The sequence below is a fragment of the Balaenoptera borealis genome (genome assembly GCF_965194805.1).
Source record: "Balaenoptera borealis genome assembly, chromosome: 20".
In the NCBI taxonomy this organism is placed as follows: Eukaryota; Metazoa; Chordata; class Mammalia; order Artiodactyla; family Balaenopteridae; genus Balaenoptera; species Balaenoptera borealis.
Window position 1 is genome coordinate 54,399,846 of NC_138879.1, and position 27,076 is coordinate 54,426,921.

At 53.5% G+C, this 27,076-nt stretch overlaps 1 protein-coding gene across 4 annotated transcripts in view; it reads right to left on the reverse strand.

Moving 5' to 3' along the window:
• GAS7 (growth arrest specific 7) overlaps positions 1 to 27,076 on the reverse strand; it is a 205,118-nt gene that overhangs the window by 15,029 nt on the left and 163,013 nt on the right. For 3 of the 4 annotated variants that reach the window (XM_082373303.1, XM_082373301.1, XM_082373302.1), the window contains exons 6-11: positions 20,134 to 20,223; positions 16,377 to 16,492; positions 13,748 to 13,822; positions 8,838 to 8,916; positions 2,010 to 2,138; positions 1,091 to 1,214 (exon numbers count right to left, since the gene is read on the reverse strand). In XM_082373303.1, coding sequence (XP_082229429.1) covers positions 1,091 to 1,214; positions 2,010 to 2,138; positions 8,838 to 8,916; positions 13,748 to 13,822; positions 16,377 to 16,492; positions 20,134 to 20,223 — 613 coding nt within the window. The other variant, XM_082373304.1, reaches the window with a different exon arrangement.

Consider the following 27,076-nt stretch of genomic DNA (forward strand, 5'->3'; position numbering starts at 1 on the left):
AATTTTTTGTCAAGCAGCAATATTGTTATTGTAATATAATTTTATTTTTTAATAGTTTAATAAATTAAACTAATTTAAATGTGCCTCTCCCATCCTTGGGTTCCCTTTCCTACTCCCAACAAGTATATCGTGCCTTCTGCTTCTGCATCCAATACTTTACCACTGTGCATTAAAGATCTTTATATAAAATGCTGTATTTATATTACACTATTTTGTTATGACATTTTTATACCACCTTACTTCAAAATGTCACTAAGGTGGCTGTTTCATCCTATAACGAACTAATTATACCAGGTTCACCAGAAGTTGGGGTGAAAGGGATTTAGAGACCATCTAATCCAAACCCTAATCCCACAGCACACATTTTAATCCCAGAAAGCAAAACGCATTGTCCTTGTACACCATGAAACTGGAGTTTTAGAAATATTTAACAATTTTTTTTTTAGCTTACTGTTTCTCACTGGTTTTACTCCCCCTTCCTTGTGCATTAGCTAACTTTTACCTCTAGGTGGAAGCAGAAGCTGACTCATTGGGAAATCTGAAATATGGTTATTTCTTTAAACAAAATGTTGACTTCTTCTGGGGCAGAAGCCCATCACCAGAGGTGAACCTCTGGAGTATCACTCCCCGGGGAGGTGGGACAGCTTGGGTGGGTGGGTGTGGTTTGCACTTCTCCTAGGAGCTCCACGCAGCGACAGGACCCCTGGATTCCGGGTGCCTGGAAGAGTCTGTCCACCTCCTGGCTAGAGATCCAGGGCTTGGCCCAGAAGGAGCCCTGTGGCCCAAAGGGAGGGTCCCCTTGGGACCTGGGCACAGCCACGGGTCTGCTCCCCGCCCCGCAGCCCCACCCCCCAGCCTCATCCCGCGGGATGCACGCTCACGGGCACCGCATCCCCCGGCCCCGCCCGTCTGTGCTTCTGCAGCCGGGCGCGGACGGGCAGGCGCGGCGGGCGGCGCTCACCGGCACCGCATCCCCCGGCCCCGCCCGTCTGTGCTTCTGCGGCCGGGCGCGGACGGGCAGGGGCGGCGGGCGGCGCTGCCGCACTGAGGACGGGCAGGGGCAGCGGGCGGCGCCGCCGCACTCACTCACCCGCCTGCGTGGACTTCCTCCGCGCCTTCTTGATGTCCTCCTCCGTCTTGTTGCTCAGCTTTACCTCCAGCTGCTGGGTCTTCACCTCCAGGTCTCTCTGCCGCTCCGTGAGGGCTTTCCGGGCCTGGGGTCCAAGGACGCGAAGCTGTTCACGGGCTCAGAGCCAGGCAGGGCCTATGGGGCACACGGGGCCTGGCCTCCCCTTTTCTAGGCAAGAGTCCTTTCTTTTCCCCGCTTTTGTGGATGAGGCCACAGCGGCTCCGACAGGCTAAGCAGCTAGACCAGCATCACCCAGCCAGTTAGGGACCACGTGGAGGCCGCAAAGCGTCCTCTCAGCCCCGTCTCCTGGCCTAGAGCAAGCCTCTCAGAGCACGTTTTCACTGGAGCGTGTGCACGTACTGGGGGCCCAAGCGGTCCTAAAGTCACAGCCTCTCCGGGGTGGCAGGGACCACAAAGGTCGGCATCACTTCCCAGCAGTGCTTAGCAGCTGGTAGCGCCAGGCTCCCCGTTCTGGGGCAGGATGGGCCCTTTGGTGGCAGCTGCTGGCAGGGGGGTGATTCCGTCAGGAGGGAATCTGCCCGGTGAGACCCAGGCAAAGGGGCCCCTTGTGGACCGGGCAGCACATCCAGGCTCCGAGACCCACAAAAGCAGGGTGCACCTCGCCTCATGTGCTGGATGGAGGCCCCCCATACCCTCCACTGCAGGTGCAGCCACGCCCACTCCCACTCAGAATCTGAGCACCAGGGGGAAGCGGCCCACCTACCCTTTGGCTGGGGGAGGGGGATCTCATACTCCCCACCCCTCCAGATCCTGCCACAGGGGGGACAAAAGCCTCTGCCTTGGCACACGGAGCCCCTGCTGGTTCCCAGCCCCCCTCTCCTCCGGCAGGACCCTCCCACGCTGGCATCCTGGGCCTCACCTTCTCCACCGCGGCATAGCGGCTGGCGAGCTGCTTGCGGAGGTCCGCAATGTGGTGGTCACACTTTTTCATGTCCTTCTTGAAGTTCTCGCGGAAGTTCATCAGGGGCTTCTCCACCTCACTGTGAAGCTGTTGATGGGGGAGACACACTCAGGACCCCGGGGCATCAGCTGCAAGTGGAGGGAGGGGGCGCTGCCCCCAACCCTGCAGGCGAGGATGGGGGACCTTCCCACCGGAAGGTCAGAGACAAGTGGCTGCTTATCTGGTAGCGGTCGAGGAAGTCACCTCAGCCCCAGCGTTCACACCAATGGACGGGTTAGCATCTGGAGCCTTCGAGTCCCTTGTGGGCACCCCCTTCCTGTGCTAAGTCCCCAGCGCTTCCTCTAGGGCTTTGCTCAGGTGTCCGGCTCCCTTTCTTTCCAACCCGGGAGCTTTCTCGGGGCAGAACCCAAGCCACCACCTCTGTGTCCCCAAGCACTTAACACAGGGACTGCTGCGTGGGTGACATTTAATCAGGTGATTCTATTTATTGGACAGCTACTACGTGCCAGGTGCTGAGACCACGGAGGATCTGCTCATGGTCTGGACGTCGAGGAGGTCTTGTTAGGAGCTCAGGGCCCCCCCCTTCCTGAACTGTGCCTGCTGGTCTCTGCACGGAGGCTGGCGCAACCCCACCGCACCAGAACGAACTGGCCTCGCACCCCCAGGGACAGAGAAGGGTTCTTCATGCTCTGAGAGGTGCTGGGTGATGTTGGTTTTCAAGCTTTTTCCTTCTCTTTTATTCCTTCCCTCTTTCCCACTTCACTCTCTTTGGAAGGAGAACTTTTACTTAAAACTTTTTTGGGGGAGTTGTGAACATGAGATGTGTCTGATAAAAAAACAGATAAATGTGGACCTGCGGTGGTCAAAGTCACAGCCTAGAGCCCCCCCCCCCAACTCAGCCTCTCAGAGCCCCACCCACTGGCCTCCTTGGGCCCCCTCAATCTGCCTTCCAGGGTCCCTCAGCCTCCATCCGCCCCTCTGGGAAGCAGAGCTGAACTTCCCTGGATGGATGACATCCCAACTCTGGGGTTCTGTGATCGCTCTCCTCTTCCTCCTCACCAGGTTCCTTCTTCCTACATTATCTTTCCCCCAGAGACCTCAAGGACAGAAGTGTTCCTAGCCCTAAACCACTGATTACACATGACTGTGAGCTCTAGGAGGGGGGGGACCACGCTGGCTTGGTCACTGCTGTGTCCGCAGCATCTGGCCGGAGCTGGTGCACAGTGGGTGATCCTTCTCTACTTAGATCTTCAGGGCCCAATGCCCTGGGTGAAAAGACGATGCTTTGTTGGTGGACAACCTTCAAGACTAACAGAGAGCGGGCTGTACAAACGCCCCTCTCCTCCTGTTGGTTGTAACGTCTGCTATCATTTTTTTGAGCCCTTGGAAGTTTCCCTGCACAGGAAGACACCCCCATCTGGTGGCAGTTTGCAAGATGCCACAAACTTGAGCGCTGCTGAGAAGAAAACACCTTCCGCACGCAGATTAGGCTTTGAGGGAGGAGGGGGAGGGGCTGCAAAATTGGCCGCCGTGGGAACCGGCTCCTGACGGGGGCTCTACGTGGGTTAACTCAGCCTGTTGACCCAGCAACTCCGTGGTCTCTTTCTGAGGGCCTGGAAAGCGAGGGATTTCCATACTTCATGTACCCAGGAGTGACCTTGCAGAGGCTTATCAATACTCAGGAGTCCTGGGCGCCGGCCCCAGATTCTGTGGCCTGGAGCAGGGCCCAGGATCCTGCCAACACACCCAAACGCTCTCCCCCAATTCCAAGTGACATTCTGGAGAGGTCGTGCTACTGGCTGTCAGAAGCGATTCAACCCCGTGGATTGAAGACCCATGGATTCTCCCTCTGTATTTTAAGTACTTTGAAAATAAGGCTAATTTTTTCTTTAAGAACGTTGGCTGGGTGTTTTTTTATACTCATTCTTAACGTTTAAGCATCTCTGGCTAACCAGGAGGCAGAAGCCCTCCCCTGGAAGCTTGTCCTCGTGAACTTGAGCTGGCCTGACTTGGATGCCACAGGCTATTGAAGCCATTCGGTTTGCCTTTCAGAATTCCTGTCTCCTCCTTTTATGTCACTCATCAGAAGAGAGTAAGAGAAAACTCAAGTTGGCAGGAATTTCAGAGCCCACAGGGAGACCTCAGAGATATTGTGGGTTTGGGGCCAGACCACCACAATAAAGTGAAGACTGCAATAAATCGAGTCACATGGATTTTTTTGGTTTCCCAGTGCACATAAAAGTGATGTGTACACTATACTGTAGTCTGTTAAGTATGTAATAGCTTTATGTCTTAAAAATGCATACACCGGGACTTCCCTGGTGGCGCAGTGGTTAAGAATTCGCCTGCCAATGCAGGGGACATGGGTTTGAGCCCTGGTCTGGGAAGATCCCACCTGCCGCAGAGCAACTAAGCCCGTGAGCTACAACTACTGAGCCTGCGCTCTAGAGCCCGCGTGCCACAACTACTGAAGCCCACGCGCCTACAGCCCGTGCTCCGCAACAAGAGAAGCCACCACAATGAGAAGCCCGCGCACCACAACAAAGAGTAGCCCCCCTTCGCCGCAACTAGAGAAAGCCCGCGCGCAGCAACGAAGACCCAATGCAGCCATAAATAAATAAATTAAATAAATTTGTTTTAAAAAATGCACATACCTTAATTTTTAAAATACTTATTGCTAAAAAAATGCTAACCATCATCATCATAACCTGACAATGCAGGGTCGCCGCACATCTTCAATTTGTTAAAACAAAACAAAACAAACACACACACACTAATATAGCAAAGTGCTATATTAAACAAGGTATGCCTGTATCTAGTCCAGTGGGTTACTAAGAGTTGTGAAATCATTTTAGTGGGTCAGGACCTGCTTTTAGATGAGCATAGCCCAGACATGAAGAGAAAACATCAGAGTGCATTTTAGGCAGAAGGATAAGTAGTTTCACAAACAGTCGTTTTAGCCACGTACATGTGTATCTGTACGCGGATATCTGGGTGTGGATACCTGTGTGTGCCAGGTGGCTATGGAAAATGTATAACTGTGGGTCACAGTCAAGTAAGGTTCAAGTCACTGATCTGGTCCAATCTCGTCATTTCACACATGAAAAAAATGGAAGCTCAGAGATGCTAAGTGACTTGCCCAAGGTCACAAAGCTTGTTAGTGATGGCATTGACATAAAAGTCATGTCTTCTGAGGCTCACTGTGCCCCCCAAAATCTTCTGGCTGAATGCATGGCCTTGATTGCAGGATTAGATTTTCTCCCATCAGAAGGAACTTTTCTGTTCTCCCTCTTCACCCAGAAGCGGGTATAACTTCCTTTATATATAGCAATCTTATTTCTTTAACAGCCTGTTGCTATGAACAATGGCTCGAGTTAGGAGACTAGAAAAGCTTAAAAGATTCCTGAAATGAAATTGCATTTCTTAAAGAGCTCTTGCCCCCTACACAGAACATTCAGGGTGGAATTTTTCAACGAGCCTTTTGGAGCAGATGGTAAAATGGGTTTCACACATACGGAGCCGTATTATCCAGGGCGGACGGATAGTCCTTGGAGCCTTTTCTTTTCAAGGAATTGTCATACAACCACGGGGCTGCCACCATGATTGCCTGAGGGCACCGACACTGACCGATGGGCTGGAGGCAGCAGACATTCTTATAGAAAAATCTATGTGTGAATTTTGTGTGAACATTCTTCAGAAGCCTCCCCATCAGCTACCTGAAGTCAGCCCTGAATTAAAACATCCCGGCATTTGGAGGGCCAGACTGCACTGCCCTGGACAGTCCTTAAGAGAGGGCAGAATGCTCCTCAGGACAGGGTTCTGTGTTTGAAATGCCACTGGTCTGCCCGGAGAAACGGTCTGGGGGTCAAAGCTGCAATTCACTCAGTCCTCTCCTTCGCTTCCTCAGCAGCTGAGCCCACTTGGCTGTGTAACCATTGGCTGCGATTTAACCCCTCTGTTCCTTCTCATTTGTGAAACGGAGATGCTGTCTGGAACAGTAGCTGATAAAATTGAGGGAGATGAATTATATCCTACCCCCAACACTTACATCACCGTGATATTGTGATAAAATAACAAATATATATTTTGGTCTTTGTCCCCACCTCCTGGCTGGAGCTCCTAGAGCCTTTGCAATTTCCTAAACAACAAAGGTCCTAGGAGCATCCTGTGGTCTAATATTTGGTCTCTGACCCACTGTTCCTGATACCAAGCTCCTACATCCCTTGGAATTTCCTGAGTGATAGGAGGGTCTTTTGTTCTAATGAGGCGCCTCTGCCTGGGCTCCTGGATGGGGGTTTGTCACCAGAAAGACCAAGCCATGATTAGAAGCTTGTAACTTTCAGCCCCCTCCCCATCCCCTGGGGAGAGGAGAGGGCCTAGAGGTTGAGTTAATAATTGATTCTGCCTATGTGATGAAACCTCCATAACAATCTGTCAATCACAGGGCCCAGAGAGCTTCTGGATTGGTGAACACACTCAGATGTGAACACACATGTCTAGCTTTTATCATATCCTTTAATATATAATAAACCGGTAAACCTAATAAGGGTTCCCCTGAGTTTCGTGAGCTGTTGTAGCAAATTATCAAACCTGAGGAGGGGGTCACGGGAACCCCTGATTTGTAGCCAAGTTGGACAGAAGTTGTGGGTAACTTGGGGACCCACTACTTATAATAGCCATCTGAAGTAGGGTTGGTCCTGTAGGACTGAGTCCTTAACCTGCAGGATCCGATGCTGACCCTGGGGGGGAGTTAGTGTCAGAACTGAGTTAAGTTGTAGGACCTCCAGCTGGGGTCAGGGAATTGGTTGGTGTGGGGAAAACCCACCCAGTTTGGTGACCAGACGTACTGCTGTGAGTAGCAGTAGTAAAAGGAAAGATTAGAGGAAAACACTGCATGGGGAAGTGCTCTGTCACCCGCTGAGTACCTTATGAGCAATCGAGAATCAGGCGGCCTGCTGATGGAGAGTAAATGCCACCAGGATTCCTGGGGCTCCGGCAGGCGACCCTTCAGAAGCTCGCAGACCCGGCTCCCAGCCCCACCGCTCCCGATGGCAGCCTCTGCATTCATCTCACAGTCAACGGAAGTTTCTACCACCGCAGAAGCTGGAGCTGCTGGGGGCTAGGAGGGAGAAGGGAGACCTAAAGGGAACACTACCGTGGTCTACAGCTTAAAAACAACTCCCTGCTCTGTATGCAAGGCTCCAAAGAGACCCATTCACGAAGCTCCCTTCCCTCCCAGTACTTGAGAGGCAATTTCCCTGCAAAGTGTTGGTGTCTGAGGTTACTGTGCCACTGCTGGCCCAGGAACTCTCACTCACATCTGGGTGTCAACTCAGTCTTGGGGCCCCAGCATCCTTCAGGAGCAGGGAGCTGGTAACGCACTGTTTCTCCTCCCAGCCCAGCTCTTTATAAAGCTCCTTCACACATCTCAGCTGTACAAGTCATTCATCCTGCCCTCGGTGTGCGGAGAATCATCACGGGGTGGGGTGGAGACCTGGATACAAAGTCAGTTTCCTGTCTTCCAACAGCGCACTAAGCCCAGAAACGCAACTGTTGCGGAAGAAGCGCTGGAAAAGACATAGGACCTGGGAGCACTGAGTGTGGAAGTCGTGGGAAGGAGCAGCCATCTTTGTGGGATGCCACGTTCAAGTGGCATCCTCCTCCTTTACACCCTGATGTTAAAATGTGGGCTCAGAGGGTTTAAGCGCTTTGTCCCAGTGTCCTCTTGGGCTGGTGACTGTGGGAGGGCAGAAGAAAGAGCGTAGACCCAGTAGGCAAAGGCCACCGGGAATGGTGCCCCTCTCCAGGGGCTCTCGTCCCTTAGAAGGCAAGCATCCTAGTGGGCGGCCCCATCAGTCACGCACACTTTAGTGTGAATTTCCCCCTTAGACTCTTGGTTTATTTTCCACCTGAAAAGCAGCTAAGAGCCTGAGAGGGAATTTGGAGACAGGAGACAGGGAGTGGGGAAGAGAGGGTTGTTTGGAAACACAGAGAAATCTTGGCAGAAAGTAGGCCTGAAAAGACTAGGGGGTCGAGAGGAGATTGTCAGAGGTCCTATTCACTCATAACTTCAGAAAATATTTATTGACATGTACTATATACCAGGCACCACTCTGAGTCCTGAAGACAGAGTGAGTAGGAGAGAAACGTCACTGTCCAAGGGCACGGTGCGACAGTCTTTTGGACCAATGGAAAGAAGGGTCAGCTACCTAGTCTGAAACTGTGTAACAACAAACACAACAAAACAAAAAATTTCTCCCTTCGGAATAGTCTAGTCTCTCCCGACACTAAGAAGAGATAGAAAATGCCAATGCATTCCTTTGAAAGCCAAGCAATACAAAAGTGCAGTTTCATCACTCAGGGGCTCACCCGAGGAACTGAGGGGCATCTACCCTCACCTCACAGAGGTGTGCTGGGGTGGCTCGCACGGGCTCACCAGAGCCCAGGGTTAAAGTTGGAGGAATTTTGTGAGTTGGTTGTTAAAGACAGCCAGTATTAAAAATTAAATGATCTAAACTTAAAATTAACAAACTATATTAAAAACAAAGGTAATACATACCCTCATACCCTCCTAACTACATCTGACTATTATGCACGCTCTTGATGGATGTGTATGATTACTGATGCTATTTTGTTGGTATAGGGGGAGCACGGTCTAATGGTAGCATCTCTTCCCGACTCTTGAAATTTACACCATGGAAACTGTGCAACACCACACCCTGGAGAGACAGGTGTTAAACGTTCAGCAGCACATCGGTGTGTAGGACCAACCCAGGGTGGGCTTACCTTGGCGGAGAACTTGAGGTGAACTTCAGCCTCGTCGGCAAGGCTCTTCTTCACCTGCGCCCACGCTTCTCCCAGGGAGCTGCAACACCAAGGAGTCGATGAGGCTCGGGGAGGCCACACCGACCTCAGGTCAGAGGCCACGGCCCTCCCTGAGACAGGATGGTGGGTCTTGACCCCGAGTCCCGGGGGGAGCGTACGACACAAGAGACCGTGGGCTTGGATGAGGCAGAGGCCAGACACAAAACGAACGTGAGTACCACGCCTCGACCTATGGGAACAGAGGAGCCTTCCCGAACCAAGCTGAGATAATAGACTGCAGCAGACAGTCGAGTGCCCGGGGAAATATCCAGAAGCCCAGAGGACTGGGGAGATGTGAGAGGGAGGTGGGGTACAGTGCCGTGAGGACCTTAATACCTGGCCCATTACCGTCTCTGGCCTTCCTGTCGCTCCTCCCTGGTTTATTGTTGAGGGTTGGAAACGCCTGCTGGCAAGGCAAGGAAGGAGCACGGATGCCTTTTCAGGGAGAAGCCCTTCTCAAACAGAAGGTACCACACAGCCCTGCTTGCGGGCAAACCTCCAGCGGCCTGACTTCCAAGGGGGGCAAAAATGGACCACCTGGGTCTAGGACCCTCTTAGGGATGCCCACACAGCAGAGAAGGCTTGCCATCACCATCCTCAGGAGCACGGCCCCCCGCTAGCACTTATTCTGGACTGTGAACCCCAGTGCTGCCCACAGCCAACCAGAGGAGGGCAAAGTCCTCTAAGCTAAATCACTTTTCCACTGGTAGGAGATGTTCCAAATAGAAGCAATCTCCTGAAGTCCCCCAGACTTTTGAATGCAGGCCCCCACGCTCCAGTCTCCCTGATTTGGAACTCTTGAACCTTGATGACCTTCAAAATGATACTCCTGAACGTTTGCTCGAGACCTCTCCACCCAGCCGGTAAACCCGGGCTGAATGGTCAGTTGACTTAATTTCATCAAAAAGCCACTTCCCCCAGAGAATTCATTAAACTTGAGGGGCAAAAAGCTGATTCAAAGACAGCATGCTGCGAGGCTTCTGGGTTTTGAGCCGAGCAGCCAGCAGCCGAGAATTACCCAACAGAACAGAACAGATCTCTGTGGTCAGAGTCTGGGCCTATCTGGTCATGGTGCTGGCTCAGGCTGAGGCGGGTGTTTATGGGAAATGACTGATTTTACCTTGGAGTCAGGCAGCAAAGAAAGGTCCCCTCAGGTGATCCCAGCTGGGGGGCCCACCCGAGAAGAGATGGAGTGAGAATCGGGGCGATCCAAGCTTCTGGCATTTGTCTTGGCCTGAAGGGCCTGAGCTCCCGGGAGCTGGGCTGGGGCCACACTGGGTGGCCTGGCTTCTTACCTGACTGGGCAGATGGGTAGGGGGTCCAGGGTGGGGGAAGGAGGGAGTGGAAGCGGTCATGAGAGTCATACAGATACGGGATCAGAACAGCAGGTCCAGAAAGAGACTCGCCCAGATACAGGCGATGCGCTTGCAGCAAAGGTGCCAAGTATCTCAATGGAGAACAGACAGCCTTTCAAGAAATGGCACAGAGACGACTGTACATCCACAGGGAAAAAAGGAATCCCGCCCCTGACCTATGCCACGCACAAAGATGATCTCAAGGTGGATCACACAGCTACAGTGAAAGCCAACAAGGCTTACAGAAGCAGTCCCAGGAGGAGCGGGAGCTTGATGAAAGGGGGCTGGGGGGGCTTCTCCCTGCAGCTGAGCTACTCGCCAGCCTGCAGGAGGTACAAACAAGAGCCCAGAAGCCCTGGTGGTGCCGAGAGACTGTAAGTCTGCTGTCAGCAGAGCACGTGGTCAGTAACTGGCCCAGGGGCAGTGACAGTGGCCTGGGACTGTCACCTGAGGGTCATCGGGAGGAAAGGCGAAAGCACAGTTTCACGCTCAGGTCAATGTCCTCGGCCCCGCCTCCAGGCTGAGCCCTCATAAGTAGGAGGACATCACTCCAGACACTCAGCTGGGCCTGTCTGAGCTGGTCCAGCCCCAAGCAGGCCTCTCCCCTCCCAATACTCCAGCCGCCTTGGAGCCACATCACAAGCTAGAAAAAAGGCCATTTAGAAATTCTCTCATTGAAGAGAGATTTTTTTTCATCTGATAAGAGGTTAATGAAAAAACAAAACAAAACCAGAAACCCGAGATATCATTTCCCACACGGTTCCAGCAGACCGTCTGAGCCTGCCAAATCAAACCATATGTCACTGTCACAGCTACCACAGGAGAGCAAAACTGAAGGCAGGACAAATCACCTGATTCTGTTTATGTACCACTGTGCACACACCCTGTGGAATCTAATTTGGACACAGCACAACTCAAGTCTCCCCGTCCGCGGCTTCCTAGGCTGCCCCACATCTCTAGGCTCCGGCGTCGCTCTTCGAAAGTTTCAGTTGCACGGGCTGGCGTGCAAAGCTGTGTGTGAATGCAAAACAGTGTGGCTGCAGGTTGTGAGTAGGGGCGGGCCCACGCGCCTCCGGAAGGAGCGTGTGTCTGGGGGTGGTGCGTGCAGGCAGGGGAGACGGGGTACGTGTTCCTGGCCGTGTGGCACGTGAGCAGCACCGATGCAGGAACGTGAGCGTGTGGCGGGCTGCCCCGTGTTTGGGGGAGCACGTGTGTACGGCATGATGGCGAGGGCTGACTCCTGGCTCGTGCAGCTGGGAGCATATGCCGTGTGTGTTGGCCGGAGTGTCCCTGGCAGCAGCCCAGGCCGAGGAGGTGGAAGCCTCTTCCAGAGCAGCTCTGCATTGCAAGACACGGGGGTACTTAGGAAAGCCCCCTTCCCAGGCCGGAGGGGAGACTCCCCGACAAACTCCCTTCCTGCCCTGGTCTCAGGCCCGGTGCAGGGAGCAGGAGGAGGCCGGAGGCAACTTCATTTATGTCCCTGGAAGAGACACTGCCCGCGCAGGACCACCCAGTGGCCTGCTGGGTCAATGAAAACCATTCAGAGGCGGCCTCCTGGCTAGACAGCGAGCCCACACAGAGGCCCTAATCAAAGCCACATTTGGTTGGCAAAGCCCCATCCTCTGCAGGATTCAAGCCATGCAGGCAGATTTGGCCTTGTTCAACATCACAGCTCTCTGACGACCACAGCCATCCCATGACAGAATGTCTTCCATCCCCGGGGGCTCACTTCCCCTTGTAGGAGGGATTCGAACAGAGACTGCGCCGGAGGGAGGTCGGACTAGAGAGAGGACCTCGGGGGACCTTTCAACTCTAACCTCCTGAGACTCTGTATTTGTTTTATTATTGAGGTGAAATTCACATAACACAAAATTAACCACCTTAAAGAGGATAAGCATTTACTACATTTGCCATCTTGTGCAACCATCACCTCCAGTTTCAAAACATTTTTATCACCCTGTGATGGACTGAATGTTTGTGTTCCCCAAATTCAGACGTTGCAGCTCTAACCCACAGTGTGGCTGTTATCTGGAAATGGGGCCCCTAAGGAAGTAATTAGGGTTAAATGAGGTCATAAGGGTTAAATGAGGTCATAAGGGTGGGGAAGAAGTGACACCGGAGAGCTCTTTGTCTCTCCTCACCGAGGAAAAACCACCTGCAACGCAAGGAGGGAGCTCTCACCGGACACCAACCCTGCCAGCACCGTGACCTTGGACTCCCCAACCTCCAGAACCGTGATTAATTACATTTCTGTTGCTTCAGCCACCCAGTCTATGGTATTCTGTTACAGCAGCCCAAGCAGATGAACACATACCCCAGAAGGAAACCTCGTACCCATTAAACAGTTACTTCCGGTCCCCTTTTCTCCCACCCCCTGGCAATCACCCATCTTCATTCTGTCTCTATGGATTTGTCTTTTCTGGACATTTCATATAAATGGAATCATACAGTACGTAACCTTTGTGTCCTGCTTCTCTCACTTAACATGATGTTTTCCAGGTTCATCCACACAGTAATGTGGATCAGTACTTCATTCCTTTTTATGGCTGAATAATATTCCATCATATATCCATATATCTAATGTGGATAGACCACAATGTGTTTATGCATTCATGCTTTGATGGACATTTGGGTTGTTCCCACCTTTTGGCTATAGTGAATTGTGCTGCTACGAACCTGCGTGTACATGTATTTGAACATCTGCTTTTAATTCTTTTGGATATAAACCTAGGAGTGGAATTGCTGGATCATACAGTAACTCTATGTTTAGTTTTCTGAGGCACTGCCAAACTGTTTTCCATAGTGGCTGTGCCATTTTGCATTCCCACCAACAGGTTGAAACTCTTTGTTAACAGATGGAGCGGAGAAGGCTACAGTCTTTCCCCAACTAGGGATCTTTCTATGGCTGGGAGGGTGGGGCTGAGCCTCTTCCAGCCCGGGTCCCACCCAAGGAGGTCTGGACTGTCACAGCAGGAGGGGGAGGGGAGCCTGGGCCTCAGGCCCACAGGAGAGAATTCTAAACAAGGGGGCTGGGTGTGGAATCCTGTCACACCTAGTTTCCTACCAGCCTGCTCTCAGAGAAAGGGGAGCAGGGGTTGGCATCTGGAGGCTGGTTCCCAGCTACCAGGTGACAGGGCAGAGGGGGCCCTGACATGCTCCAGCATCCGGCAGGAGGCCCTTGGCCGCTAGACAGTAGATAATATGGAAGTGCCAACCTTGAGTGTGAATGCCCACACCTGGAGTCATGGCTGGCCAGCTGGAGCCATGAATGCCCACTTTGAACCATGAATGTTCCCCTTGAATCATGAATGCCCACCTTGAATCAGGGGCACCCACCTTCAGCCAGGTCTATGGAGACCTCCCCATCCATATGGGACCATGGCAACGATCAGTGATCAGTGAAAAGGGACGCCCCCCCCCCCCCCCGCCGAGTGTCCCCTCTCCTTCCCCACTCCCATCACTGCCCTCCCTACTCACCCCTCCTCCTGAGCAGCCAAGGAGTTCTGAGACAGCTTAGCTAAGTTCTTTGCGTATTCTTCTTCAATCTTTATCCTGCAAAGGGAGAAAATCCAACATGTCAACTCCCCAGCACTAGACGGCGGGTCCGACCTGCAGCCCTGCCACTTATTAACCATATAAACGAACCCGCCAGACCGTAAGCTCTGCGAGTACCTGGCTCCTGTCTGTCCACCTGACACACAGTAGGTGCTTAATCAATACACGTTGAATGAATAAATAAACGAAATTGTCTGAACCTCACCTGCAAAGTGGGGCATGTGCACCTGTGTCCTAGGCTGTGCGGATAAGAGTGGTCATTTGCACAGTTCCTAGCACAGGGCTGGACACACAGCAAACACTTAAATGAAGAAATGTAACTCACGATGGACCACGGCTGTCCCCTCTCCCAGCCCCAGAGCTCTGGGCTGAGAGTCTGCAAGGTGGCGTTGGCCCCACCGAAGCAGGAATGGAACCCCTCCCTACGTTCTCCCAGACCCCAGGGCCCCCAACCTCCAAGCCTGCAGGGTGCAAGCATTTCCATGGAAACCAGCAGTGCCCAGCTCTGCGGTGGATTCCACTTCCCCGGAGAGGGAAGTTGCCTTGGATTTTGCTTCCGGCAGGCAGGCCCTTGACACACTTTCAAGGCAGCTCTCCGGGGAGTGTTCTGTATTATCTGGCACAACCGTGTAAAATGTGTTGTCATGGTATTAGTCACTGCTTAAGTGGTCCCCCGAGGGGCTGTGCTTGTGACGACCAGAGCTGGCCAGAGGGCTGGGGCCTCAGAGAGGCCCCTGGTCCATCACTTGGCAAATGAATAAAACCCCAGAGATGCTCCCAGGGCTGCAGCATTTGCTTCCAGGCTGATCAGGAGCTGAAGGGTGGCCTGACGGAGTCCCAGGGCAGTGTCCTGAGTCACGATCATTTCCTGCTTCGGTGCTGAGAGGCTCAGTCTCGTTCCTTCTCTCACTACCAGCTCCACCGTCTCCACATACTCTCAAGCCTGCCTCCATCACTTCCTCTCCATCCACTCAGCCTTTAGTCCCTCCCCTCCCCAGGAGGACATGGACGGCCAGCCTCCAGCCAGGAGATCTCTCGAGAAAGCAGATCTCACCATGTCACGCTCTCAGCTTCAAACCTCCAAAGGTTCATCAATGCCAACCGCACGCACCGGGCACGAGGCCCGTCCCCTCCAGAGCTGGCATCACTCCCGTAAGCTGTGGCCACGTGGTTCACCGGATGTCTGCCATGCCCCCCACCCCCCACTCCCTAGCCCCGGCCCAGCTCTCACCGCTGCACCTCAGCTCCCATCCCTCCCGGCTCTGAAAGGTCCCCTCTACAAGACCCCAGGTGGACTGAGAAAGTCATAGGAGTCCACCAGTCCCAGGGAAGACCAGTGTTCTCATGTGGAAGGCTCCATTTATTTGTTAACATGACCTCTTTACGAAAGTGTAAACCCTAAGCATGTTCAAGCTAGGCTTTTCTAGCCATTTTCCTCTTGGCCTGTTTCCTACTGTTGTTTTCTCACACCTGAGCTACAGAATCTCTCAATCTCCTACCAGTTTAATGGGTCATAAAACAAAGATTTGATTATACCAATAGAAAATAGGCCTCCTAAGGAAAACAGATACCTTAAAATGCCATAGAATTGTTACTGGATTATTGCTGCTATAATTAAAAAAGAAACATTTAAAAAATATATTGCCATTTACTATCAATATTTCCAGTGTGCCTTGGAAACTCCAGACGGGAAGCTGTGTGTATGTGTGTGTGCACACATGTGGAGGGGGGGGTATGTGCACCTGTATGAGTGTGCAGGTGTGTGGGTATGTGCTTTACAGAGTCTCAGAACTTGGAGAGACTGAGGAGTGGGGGAGATGAAGAAGGAACTTCTCTCTGTAGCTCTCCCCACTTCCATTAGGCTGAATTTATTGTTTCATCTACGGGCAGGCAAACCACTAATATAATCCCTGCACTTACCGTAATGACCTTATCTGACTCTCCCAGTAGGCTGAGCTCCCTGAAAGCAGGAGTGGGAGGGTGGTGGTTTCTGGATGCCCAGGCCTGGGACGTGGCTTTGGCTCAAAGATGAATTGAAAGGTAACATTCTCCTTTTTTGTTATGTTAAGGAACGGTGCTTCAAATGAGGGCAGCGCATGTGTAGATAAGCAAAGGGGCCAAGCAGTCTGCGTGGGGAGACATTAGGGAGCGGTGGGGACTGTGGCAAACTGGAAACACACACTCCCTGTACAGGGGAGCTGCTCTTCAGCTCCAGCCAATTGTTGCATGAGGGATGCAAAGCCATGGAGCCAGACTTTCTTCTTTCCCCAGAGATGCCGGACATGCAGACTTTAATGTAATATCCACCAATTTTTTTTTGCTGTTGTTGGTTCAAATCTTTAAAAACATCACACAGGCCAAAGCAACACATCTGCTGGCCAGACTTGTCCCAAGGGCCATAAGCCTGTGACTCTCGTCTTGCGCTCCCCTTAGTGCTAACCAAGCCCAGTGCTGGTGTGCAGTGCTCACCCCGGCTGCTCACTCCCTCGGGCTCAGGGACCAAGGTGGGTGCTGTCACCAGTCCCCGGAGCTGGGAGGGCCCAGGTCTCACCTTTCCCGGATGAACTCTGACATTTCCTTCTGCATTTGTTTGCCCTTCAGCTGTTTCTGAAGCAGCAGTTCAAACCCAGCCATGGTCCCGTTGCCTTGGGGGTCCTTCTTATCAGCCTAGGAAGGAAAGAGAAGCAGCAGCGTTCAGGTGACATCAGCGTCTGGAGCCAGAAGGAATGGAGCGCAGGGAAGACAGACCCCAGAAGGGACCCCGATGTGACTGGCAACCCTGTCCTCAGCCCCAGAGGGAGGACAAGGGCAGGAGTATCGGCTGCCCCAACTCGCGCCTCTCCTGGCGCTCCTGCCCCCACGTGCTCTCTGATGCTTAAGCCCTGATCGCTGCCGCCACCCCACGTCCGTGCCCCTCACCCCCCAACCTGGGAAAGAAGAGGAGGAAGGGTATGTGGCCAAGAGCACAGGCACCCGGCAGCTGCTGGGGCTGGCTGGACCCTCTGCGGAGTCTTGGCATCTTGACTAAGCTGGGAGACAGTGTGTAACCTCAGGGGCAGGTACCCCCAGCCCTGAGCCACGCCGTCCTCTCTTGCACCGGCTGGGCAGTGACATCCTCCAACGCACATGCGTAAAAGATCGTAGCGACTTCTGGGGAGAAGCTGGATTGAAGGGCAGCCACAGCGGGAAAGGGCCCGCTTCCAGGCTTGACATCCCAGCCGGGGAATCCCAGGCAAGTTCCCTCACTTTAAGTCTGAGCTGCTCATTCCATGGAACTGGGGAAATAATGGCAACCACCTCACGTGGTCATCTCAGGACAAATGACACATGGAAACAGCTTAGCCTAGTGTTCAGCAAATACCAAGTCTTCAGTGGATGGTATTTAAATTACTTTTAAAGAAACGTCAGGATTCGGGGAAGATGGCCAAGTCAATGAAATGGGAATTTAGTACCCAATTCATTTGGCAAGCAAATATTAAAATTTCAAAATTAAATGCTTTTTGTTTTGTTTCGTGTGACCCTCCTCAAAGACGCCTGAATCTCTCTCTCCTGCTCTCCCTCCGCCCTCTCTGCCTCCCTGGTACCCCCAGCATGGCCTTCCCTGCCAGACAAGCATCCAGCATCTGTTCCCACAGCTACGGCTGCAGATCAACCCTCAGAGCCTTCCTGGACCCTGGCGGGCGCCACGCCTAAAGCTGTCCCTCCTCCAAGGCAGCCTTTCCCACCAGGAATCCAGAGTCAAATGCTTTGATACTTAAAGGGAGGAGTTAAAAACAGGTCAAAATAGGGCTTCCCTGGTGGTGCAGTGGTTAAAAATCCACCTGCCAATGCAGGGGACACGGGTTAGAGCCCTGGTCCGGGAAGATCCCACATGCCGCGGAGCAACTAAGGCCGTGCGCCGCAACTGCTGAGCCTGCGCTCTAGAGCCCGTGAGGCACAACTACTGAGCCTGCGAGCCACAACTACTGAAGCCTGCGTGCCTAGAGCCCATGCTCCGCAACAAGAGAAGCCACCGCAATGAGAAGCCCGCGCACTGCAACGAAGACCCAATGCAGCCAAAAATAAATAAATAAATTAAAAAAACAACAAAAGAACAACAACAAAAAAATAGGTCCTTTGCCACCACAGAGAGGAGCATCAGTGAGAACCCTGTCCCAGGATCTGGAAAGACCTGGGCTCTCTCTCAGCTCAGCCACTGGGCAAAGCGGTCAGGTCCTTCCAATTCTAGGCTGCGTCTCCCACCACTCGCCCTAAAATAAGAATGGATTGCACCTCTAACATCCCGTTAGAACAGTTGTTTTACGAGAGGGGAAAAGAAAAGGGCTGGTGATGCCTGGAGAACGCCACTTACCTCCCCACTCCCTCCCAATGCAGGATCCCTTCCTCAGCTGCCCTGACCCAGGGCCCTCTCAGCCACACTGTAATACCTCTCTTGACGGGGAGATCACCACCACACGGGGTAACACCATGTCACAAGGGGGCTGCTCTAGCCATTGAAAAGTTACTCCAAGTACATTTAAGACGTGTGCCCTCCACTGTATGAGTACTACATCTTGATGAAAAAGCCAAAGAAAAATTATTTGAAATACTGAGCCCCAATCTGCCTCCCTGAGAGGATGTATATGCTGAGTGATTTGTCCACACTGGGAAAACCAGCCCGAGGAAGTGGGCTTTAATAACCGTGTCAGCAGAAAAATTTCTATGAGAGGAAAAGGCCTTGATGGTCCGAGAGATAAAACCCTGGGGTAAGTATCAGAGTCCCAGGAGGGCTTGAATCAAGATGGGACCTGGACGACGCTGACCTGCAGCAGGACGATCCCCTCCCCCCGGCCCCCTACCATCCCCCGCCATCCGCCACCCGCTGACCTCCGGCTCCCAGGGTGCCCACTCCTGGGGCTTGAGCTGGTCTCCCCCACATGCTCTGTTTCCTGCTCCCCTCTTTATGGATGACGTCTCTCCTGCACCCACCCCCCTTAAGGACGATGTCTCCAACCTAGCTCCTCCCCTCCACCTCCACAGCTGCCATCATCCCTCCTGGCCTCCCACAGGTTCACGGGCACTTCTGCCTGTTTACAGCCCTCCCTGCATGACACGGGCAAATCAGATCACATCCGATTCCTGCTTAAACCCTCCACCACCTTCCTGCTGCAAACAGAATAAAACCCAGCATACTTATGGAGCCTGCGAGGTCTCGTACACTCGGATTCCCCGCTCACCCTCGCCCCTGCGCTCACCCCCGCCCCCGAGGTGTGTCTGCCGCCAAAGCCAGAGCCCTTTCTACAATATTTGCTGCCTCTGCACATATCTCAGAAGATCTGGAAGAAACACAGCAATAGGAATCTTTGGCTACCTTCTGAAGGGCAAGAGATTTGGTAGAAAGACAAAAGCATTTTTGTCTAGTACTTGGTTAGCAAATCTAAAAAAGGGTAGATAATCCATTCTGACTGGTGGTTAAAAAAAAAGTTTTGATTTTTAAAATTTCTGGTTCCTTGGGGCCTCTGCCAAAGTTTACTCTTTTTAGGTGTACAATTCACTGGTTTTTAATATATACACAGGTCGTACAACGATCACCGCTGTCTGATTCCAGAATGGGGTGATTTCATTTTAAAAGCCATTGTGAACTTTAAAATGCAAATGTCCAGGAGTACTCCCAGAGTTTCTGAGTAGGACTCTGCATCTGTCAAAAGATATTTCTTTAATTTTGGAGAAATACACAGAAAATTTACCATCTTAACCATTTTTAAGTGCACAGTTCGGTGGCATTAAGGACATTTGCACTGTTGTGCAAACATCGCCACCATCCCCCTCCAGAACTTTCTCATCTTGCAAAACTGAAACTCCGTACCCATGGAACAATACGCAAAAGCTCTGGAACCATAGAATTATACAAACTGGAGTCCCGTACAGATTGTGCCTAACCTCCTTGTGACTTTGACGGAAACAGGGAGGCCGTCCAGGAGGAGAAGCACTGTCCAAGGTCACCTACAAGAGTGACAGAGCAGGTCTGGAGCCCAGGGTGGAGTTGACTCTGGCCTCCTGCTACCACTGAGCGGCAAGGGGACCCTCCAGCTAACCTGCATTCTGCCTGGAGTTTCCATATTGCCCTGTGGACTTTCTGAGATTTATGGAATGATCTAGACTCCAAGCGGGACTTAAGTTTCCAGCCTCCAGTGCTCAATCGACTGCCAGCCCGTTAGGTTTCATCTGGAGAGGTCGCTCTGCTTTGAGTTCAAGCCACCGCCCCCCTCCCGGGTGTCCACTCCTAGTCCCTGGGGCCGCAGTGCGGGGGACGCCGAGGCACCACTTACCCAGAAATAGTCACAGTAGCTCCATTCGGTTGGTTTGAGCAGCTGCTGCTCCGGCATCGTGTCTGGGTGAGGAAATGTCACGCAGTTTATCTGGAGGACACAGAACAGGAAAGAACATGGCTTGGCTGGAGGGCTGGGAGAAGCTGGAGAGGCTTCGGTCCTAGGACACGGCACTGAAGAGGTCCCCCTACAGGGCTAGCTTGATAGAGAACATGCACTGGGATCCTGGGATGCTCTGGCAGTCGGCCTTTCAAATGAGGGGCAACCGGCACTCACCCCCACCCCAGAGGGGCTGAAATCAGTCCAAACTGTCTAAAGAGCAGTGCAACAGAAGCTAGCAACGCTGCAAATGTCCACAGCCTTCCACCCAGAGGCTGCACTTGTAAGATTCTATCCTACAGATACCTACACCCGGGTGCAGTGACATACGTACACGGTTTTCACCACGGCTCGGTTTGCAGTAGCAAAAGGCTGGAACCCAACTCCACTGTCCATCAAGTGGGAGAATGGTTAAAAAGTATGAGACAGACATGTATGGGTGTCATATCCATGGTGAAAGACATGGCAAGAACATTCTTCTGTACTGATAAGGAAGGTGTGGTAGGATACAGTGTTAAGTGGGTGGGTGGCAGGGAGAAAAGGTAGAATAGTATTAACTGTTTGCTATCTTAGTGTAAAAAATTTCTTTCAATTAAAAGAAAAAAAAAAAAAAAAGGAGGGGACTTCCCTGGTGGCGCAGTGGTTAAGAATCCACCTGCCAATGCAGGGGACACGAGTTCGAGCCCTGGTCCGGGAAGATCCCACATGCCGCGGAGCAACTAAGCCCGTGCGCCACAACTACTGAGCCTGCGCTCTAGAGCCCACGAGCCACAACTACTGAAGCCCGCGCACCTAGAGTCCGTGCTCCGCAACAAGAGAAGCCACCGCAATGAGAAGCCTGCGCACTGCAACGAAGAGTAGCCCCCGCTCGACACAACTAGAGAAAGCCCGCGCTCAGCAACGAAGACCCAACGCAGCCAAAAATAAAAAATAAAAATAATGGGGGCTTCCCTGGTGGTGCAGTGGTTGAGAGTCTGCCTGCTAATGCAGGGGACACGGGTTCGAGCCCTGGTCTGGGAAGATCCCACATGCCACGGAGCAGCTGGGCCCGTGAGCCACAACTACTGAGCCTGCGCGTCTGGAGCCTGTGCCCCGCGACGGGAGGGGCCGCGATAGTGAGAGGCCCGCGCACCGCGATGAAGAGCGGTCCCCGCACCGCGATGAAGAGTGGCCCCCACTTGCCTCAACTAGAGAAAGCCCTCGCATGAACCGAAGACCCAACACAGCCAAAAATAAAAAAAATAAAATAAAGTAGCTATAAAAAAAAATAAATAAAATAAAATAAAAATAAGTAAATAAATCTTTAAAAAAATAAATAAAATTTAAAAGAAAGAGGAGGAAGGAATAGATACCCGTTTGGTATATTTCTGGAAACTGATAACATCATTTGCTTCCAGGGAAAGGAATGAAGTGGCTGAGCATCCTGGGTGAGAAGTTACCTTGTGAATTTTACCTCATGATGCATATTCTATGAACAAAGAGAGTTTAAATGATAATGCAGGGTGTGTGCCTGGGGCTGGCTGGCCCTGGCCCAGGAGAGAGCAGCGCAGAGATTCCTGGGCTCTGCCTCCGACTTTTCTGCCTGAGCACGATCGCGGTGCCCCTGGCTTTCCCTGGTCGGCAGAAGTGGCTTCGCCGCTGACCCTGCTGACGTTGCTTCAAGCCCCAGATCCGCTCCTAGAGAGGCCGCTAATTTGTTCCGGGAGCCGCAAGGCCTCGGGAAGGCAAGGCCTGAGCCCTGGCAGTCTTTAGCCCTCGTCACAGCCCCAGCATCTGCCGAAGTGGGAGCCATCAGACGTTCAAGGCGAGAACAGTGCAGAAAACCCCCGAGGTTCTGAATACAAGCCACGCACTCCAGCGTCAGGCAGCCACGCAAAGAAGTGAGGGACCGCACGTCATGGAAACTGAAGCCTGGGTTGGTGGGGGGACCAGCCTCCACTCTGGGAAGCGGGGTGGTGTCTGCGAATGTCTGACTAGGGGGCAGATCCCTCTCAGCTCCCGCCAACTGCTGCCAAGCCAGAGTGAGGAGTCCAGGGTTGTCAGCTTACGCGATGACACGAGAGCAGTGGAGGATCCGGATTTTTACGTGAAGTGTCTCAACGCTTAAATGTTAGCAATTCATTCATGGTTAATAACAACAACAACAACAACGACACCTTGTAAGCCAGAGCAACCCTCTGCCAGCCCAGTCAGGCCCGTGGGCCCCCAGCCATGGCCTCTGGTTCAGGTGCCTGGGGGCGGCTAGAAGTAAATCCAGGCCCCGCCAGCTCCCGGGGGCAGAGGCCTCGCTTGCACTCCTGGGGGGAGAACACAGGAGAAATCCCAGCCAAGGGAAGGTCCCCCTCCTCCCAGATACTGGCATCTGGCCGACGTAAGGGTGGGGATTCCCGCTCTGGAGGGAAGCATGACGACACAGGAGGAAGGATCAGGGCCAGGAATGACCCCGAGAGCCCTGGAGACAGGGAGCATGGAATTCCACCAAGGTCAAGGTAGAGGCCCACGGAACCCCTGGGATGAGAAGTTTTCTCCCAATGCCCCACCCCCCAGCCACCCGAGGTATCACTGGCCTGCAGGAGTCTGCTTGGGGGGTGGCCAGCCTCTCAATGCCCAGCTCGGGCAATGGTGTCCCCAAACCCTCTTTTTTGGGCTGACACCCCCAAGTTTGTCCAGAGATGAGCCTCCTTCTGGAAACCAGGGCTGGATTCCACAGTTTCACATACTCCTTATTTCACGTTCCAGCTATTCTTGCCTCAACAAACAATGATGACCACAGCCTATCTTTATTTTGTTTAATAATGTAATCCATGAAAACTTCAAGCAAATTTAATGATAAATTAACTATGATATTGCACTGGGCATTAAGCATGGTGGAAGCAGGTACTCAGAAGTGGATACAAGGGTCTTCTAGAGTGCCTTGTCTGGGGTCTAGGTGACAGGGGAGGGGCGTACCACAAGTGGCCCTATAACAACCACTGAAGGTGAAAGCTAGCAGGGCTGCGGGAGGACAAGGCTTCATCCCTCTTGGGGCTTCTGCCACTCTCTGAGGACACCAGCCCTTGGATGGACTGGCCAGTGGCCCCAGGGTGGCCGTCTCCATCCCTGTCAACTCTGGTTTTGGGATTTCGCAGCCCCAGCAATCCCATAGGAATTTCTCTGAATTCTGGCAGAGCCCTGCACCCCCTGGTGGGCGTCTCGAGAACTGCACCTCACCGGCCCCATCCTGGGAGGCATCCTGGGAGAATTTCTGCAAAAGCTTGGCGTGCATCCTCACTTCATCCTTCCGGCAACCCCACAAGCTGGGTCACACTGGCCTCATTTGATTAACTGAGGATCACAGAAGTATTTGCATCTAGTCTGGGCTGACGGCTCGAGCCCTCACCCACGATGCTGTGCCATGGAACACATGCTCGGTCCATGCAAACGTTTGTTGAAAGGCTGGTTGGTGCCACGCAGTAGGCTAGATCTTCCCAGCACTTGGCACAGGTGCATTTGTATTTCTCGTGACTGCTTATTCAGCATCTCTCTTCCTTCGCGAGACAGTCTGTCCCAGGAGGGGAGGAAGCCCACCTCCTCCCCGCTGTGTCCCTAGTACCTGGCCCAGCACAGCCATGTGATGGGAGCTGTAAATGTTTCTTGGTACAATGAACGGAGGCTAGAGACAGAAGGTGTAGCCTCTGCCCTCGACGGCTTTACAGCCTGATGAAGACGGCAAACAAGTAAATATGTAATTGCAGTTCTTTGTGTATAATGGTGGAGCCAGGGTCAGAAACCAAGCAATCTACGTCACACTTAATCTATGTCATGCTACCTTCTAACACACTTAGGCGTAGCCGTGCCACGTCCCCACCCAAGGCAGGGGCTCAGGCAGGAAGGGGTGCTGGACGGGGAGGAGACGGGGGAATGCCTCCACTATGTACTGTTTGGGCGAAGTTCCAGGAGCCCCTCCCACTCTCGCTCCCAAGATCACCATCCTCAACCAACAGCGTCTTTGCTCTGGCACCAACTCTGCTCTCTCCAGCCCTCAGTAAATGGAGTAACACCCGCTCTGCCCCTGACGGCCAGGGGGCCCCCTGAGCAGCAGAGGTTCTGCCAGGGCCGGCCTGCATGGGGGCAGCCAGAACCACAAGAGCTGCCCTCAGAAACTCTCTTGTGGGGGCTACAGCCACCACTCAGGCACCTGGCCATGGCACAAGGGCCGCTGAACACAAGTGTGACCCACCCAAGGGGGCTGACATGGGGAGGCCCGGAGCAAGCCCCGGCCCCAGCCCAGCACGGAGGCCTCCCTGGAGGCAGAGGCCGCAGCTATGTATGTGCCCTCCTCTCTGACAGCCGCCTGCAACACAGAAGAGAAGGTGGTTTCACAACCAAGCGGGCCCTGAATTTCCTCCTGGTGGGAGAGGCTACTCTAGGAGGGGGTGACAGAGGCAAAAGCCAGAGCTGGGACCTGTGGAAGCAGAATAGAAATGCCCTCAAGCACTCATATCCAGTCCCCGAGCTCCCACCCGGGGCCCCAGAGGGGCCATGCCGGGAAGCTCAGACTGAAGACTAGAGGAGTCCCCAGACTCTTCTTTCTAGGACAGGAGTGTGGCTAGGTGGCTTTGCTGTCATCTTTTCTGGAATCCTCCAGATTCTGACGCATCATATTGGTGCCGAGGCTGTGAACTGCCATTAGCGCCCGTCACTTCCAATCAAGCAAGCAGCCCACTCGCTGCCAGCCCTGCCCGGGGCCCCACTGCTGTCAAGTAGCCCACGTGTCAGACTCTTCAAAATTTGTTCCAGGCCCGGGTCGGGGAGCCGGAGCGTCGGAATCAAGCTCGGTCCTTGCTTCTCGGCCACACCGTGAGCCAGTCTCAGACGCCGCCTGCAAATCTCTGCCGCTTGGGTCAGACCATGTAAGAGGATGTTCACCCTATCCCCGCACACCGGGGCGAGGGAAGCTGGGGCCCCAGCCTCCCCCCACCGCTCCCCCCAGCATCTCCTCCCAGGGAAGCCACGAGCTCTGCAGGATCAGGACTCAGAGGAAGGGGCCGCAGCGGTAGAGTGACTGCCCCGTGGAGGGGAAAGAGCCACGGTACAGAGCTCTTCAGCCCCACTGGTCGGCCGGCCGGCGAGGATGCCCGTCTCCAGCCTGGAGATGAGGATGGCCACATGGGCTGGCAGTCAGCAGACCCAGGTTCAAGTCCGGGGCTCTGCTCCTCACCCACTCTGTGCCCCTTCTCAGTTTTCCCAGCAAAAAGTCCCCAAGGCTTGAGTGCTTATTTAAAACCTCTGGGGTGCGGGGGGTGTTGGTTATAACGTAAACTTTCCAGCCTCGCCCCAGAGTGACCAACAGAGGAATCTGCATTTTAAACAAGTATCCCCAAGGCTTCAGATGAGAAGCACTGATGTAGGGCGGCGGGAAGGAGGAGGGAAGGCAGTGAGGCAGGGATGGAGGAGGTGTGTTGCCAGGAGACCCAGGGCCACGCCCAGGCTGACAAAGCCCTAAGCTCTGGCCGAAAGGCAGACCAGAGCAGGGACCCGGGCGGCACCCCGTGAGCTGGGCACCATCACCCATGGGAGGCCTAACGCTCTGCTTTTCACTTTTCATTTCTCTTATTCACGTTCCTTCTACAATGCTAATGTATCCCCTCTCTTGCAGTTTCTTCTCCCTCTTTCTCCATCTTTCAGGGAACTTTGGGAGCTCCTGCTTTGCCCCTTTTTGTGAACATGAGGACCGTGCTCTCAGGACGTCTGCCCCGGGGGCCTGTCCACGCCCTCCCCATCAGCTCCAGCAACAAGGAAGCTGCTGCTGGCCCGGGGTTGAGCCACCTGGTCCCACCCTCGGGAGGCAACTTGCACCTGGGGCATCGCTGGTGGGTAAGAGCACAGGTCTCAAGTGCTGATGCTTCCCAGCTGTGTGACCTCGGCGAGGTCCTGCTCTGTGCCTCAGTTTCCTCATCTATAAACAGGGTGATGAAGAGACTGGTGTGAATTGAGCACCTACTGTGTGCCAGGCTGTTGTACGTGCTTTCCACACCATCCCTAGGGCGCACATGCCCATCGTCTCCCCATTGTACAGATGTGGACACTGAGACCCAGAGAGGCCGGGTCGCTGCCCAGCTGGTGGGTGCTGTGCTGACCCCCTGGCTTCAGAGCCCGAGTTCCCAGTCCCCACACTACCCTGGTCCAATCACCTGCCCTCCCACAGTGAGCGGAGAATGAAATGGGTGCTCAGAACCCTACTGGTGCCTAATAAATGTACACACAGGGGCAGCAATTATGACTGTTGCCATTGTTTGCCTACCGCTTTTTCCTCCCCAAATCCTTCAAAGCAGGATCTGCAGCCTGCGTGAGCCGGGGCAGGGGACCCCGTCTTGCTTCCATCTCCGTAGTGGGGGGGCAGCATGGAGAGAACTGTGTGACAGAGCCTGAAGGAGCCTTTCTCTGGCCCCAGAGCTGCTGCACTTGGGTGGAAACCGCACACCTAGGACCACACGTCTCCCAGCTCCAAGTTCTTAGCTGAGTAGATGGACAAGCTGTTTCTCTACTTGGAGGGGGGAGAGATGTCCAGCGCCCGCCTTCCCTGAGCGCAGGGCTGATGTGGAGCCGGAGGCGGGGTGGCGTGGGGACTCGGCGGGCTTTTGGAAGAGCCCTGGGAGGCTGTCTGGCCGCTTTGGGCAGAGGCTGCCTGCTTCCCCATCAGGAACTCCCAGGAACTCTATTCTTAGGGCGCTTTCTCTTCCTTTTAACTTTGATGTCTTCCAGAAGTTACCCTGCACAAAAGCCACCCTGCCGTGGCTGTAATTTACACGTCATGTCACTTGCGCAGAGCACAGTACACCCCCTCCAACCCACTCCTGCACGC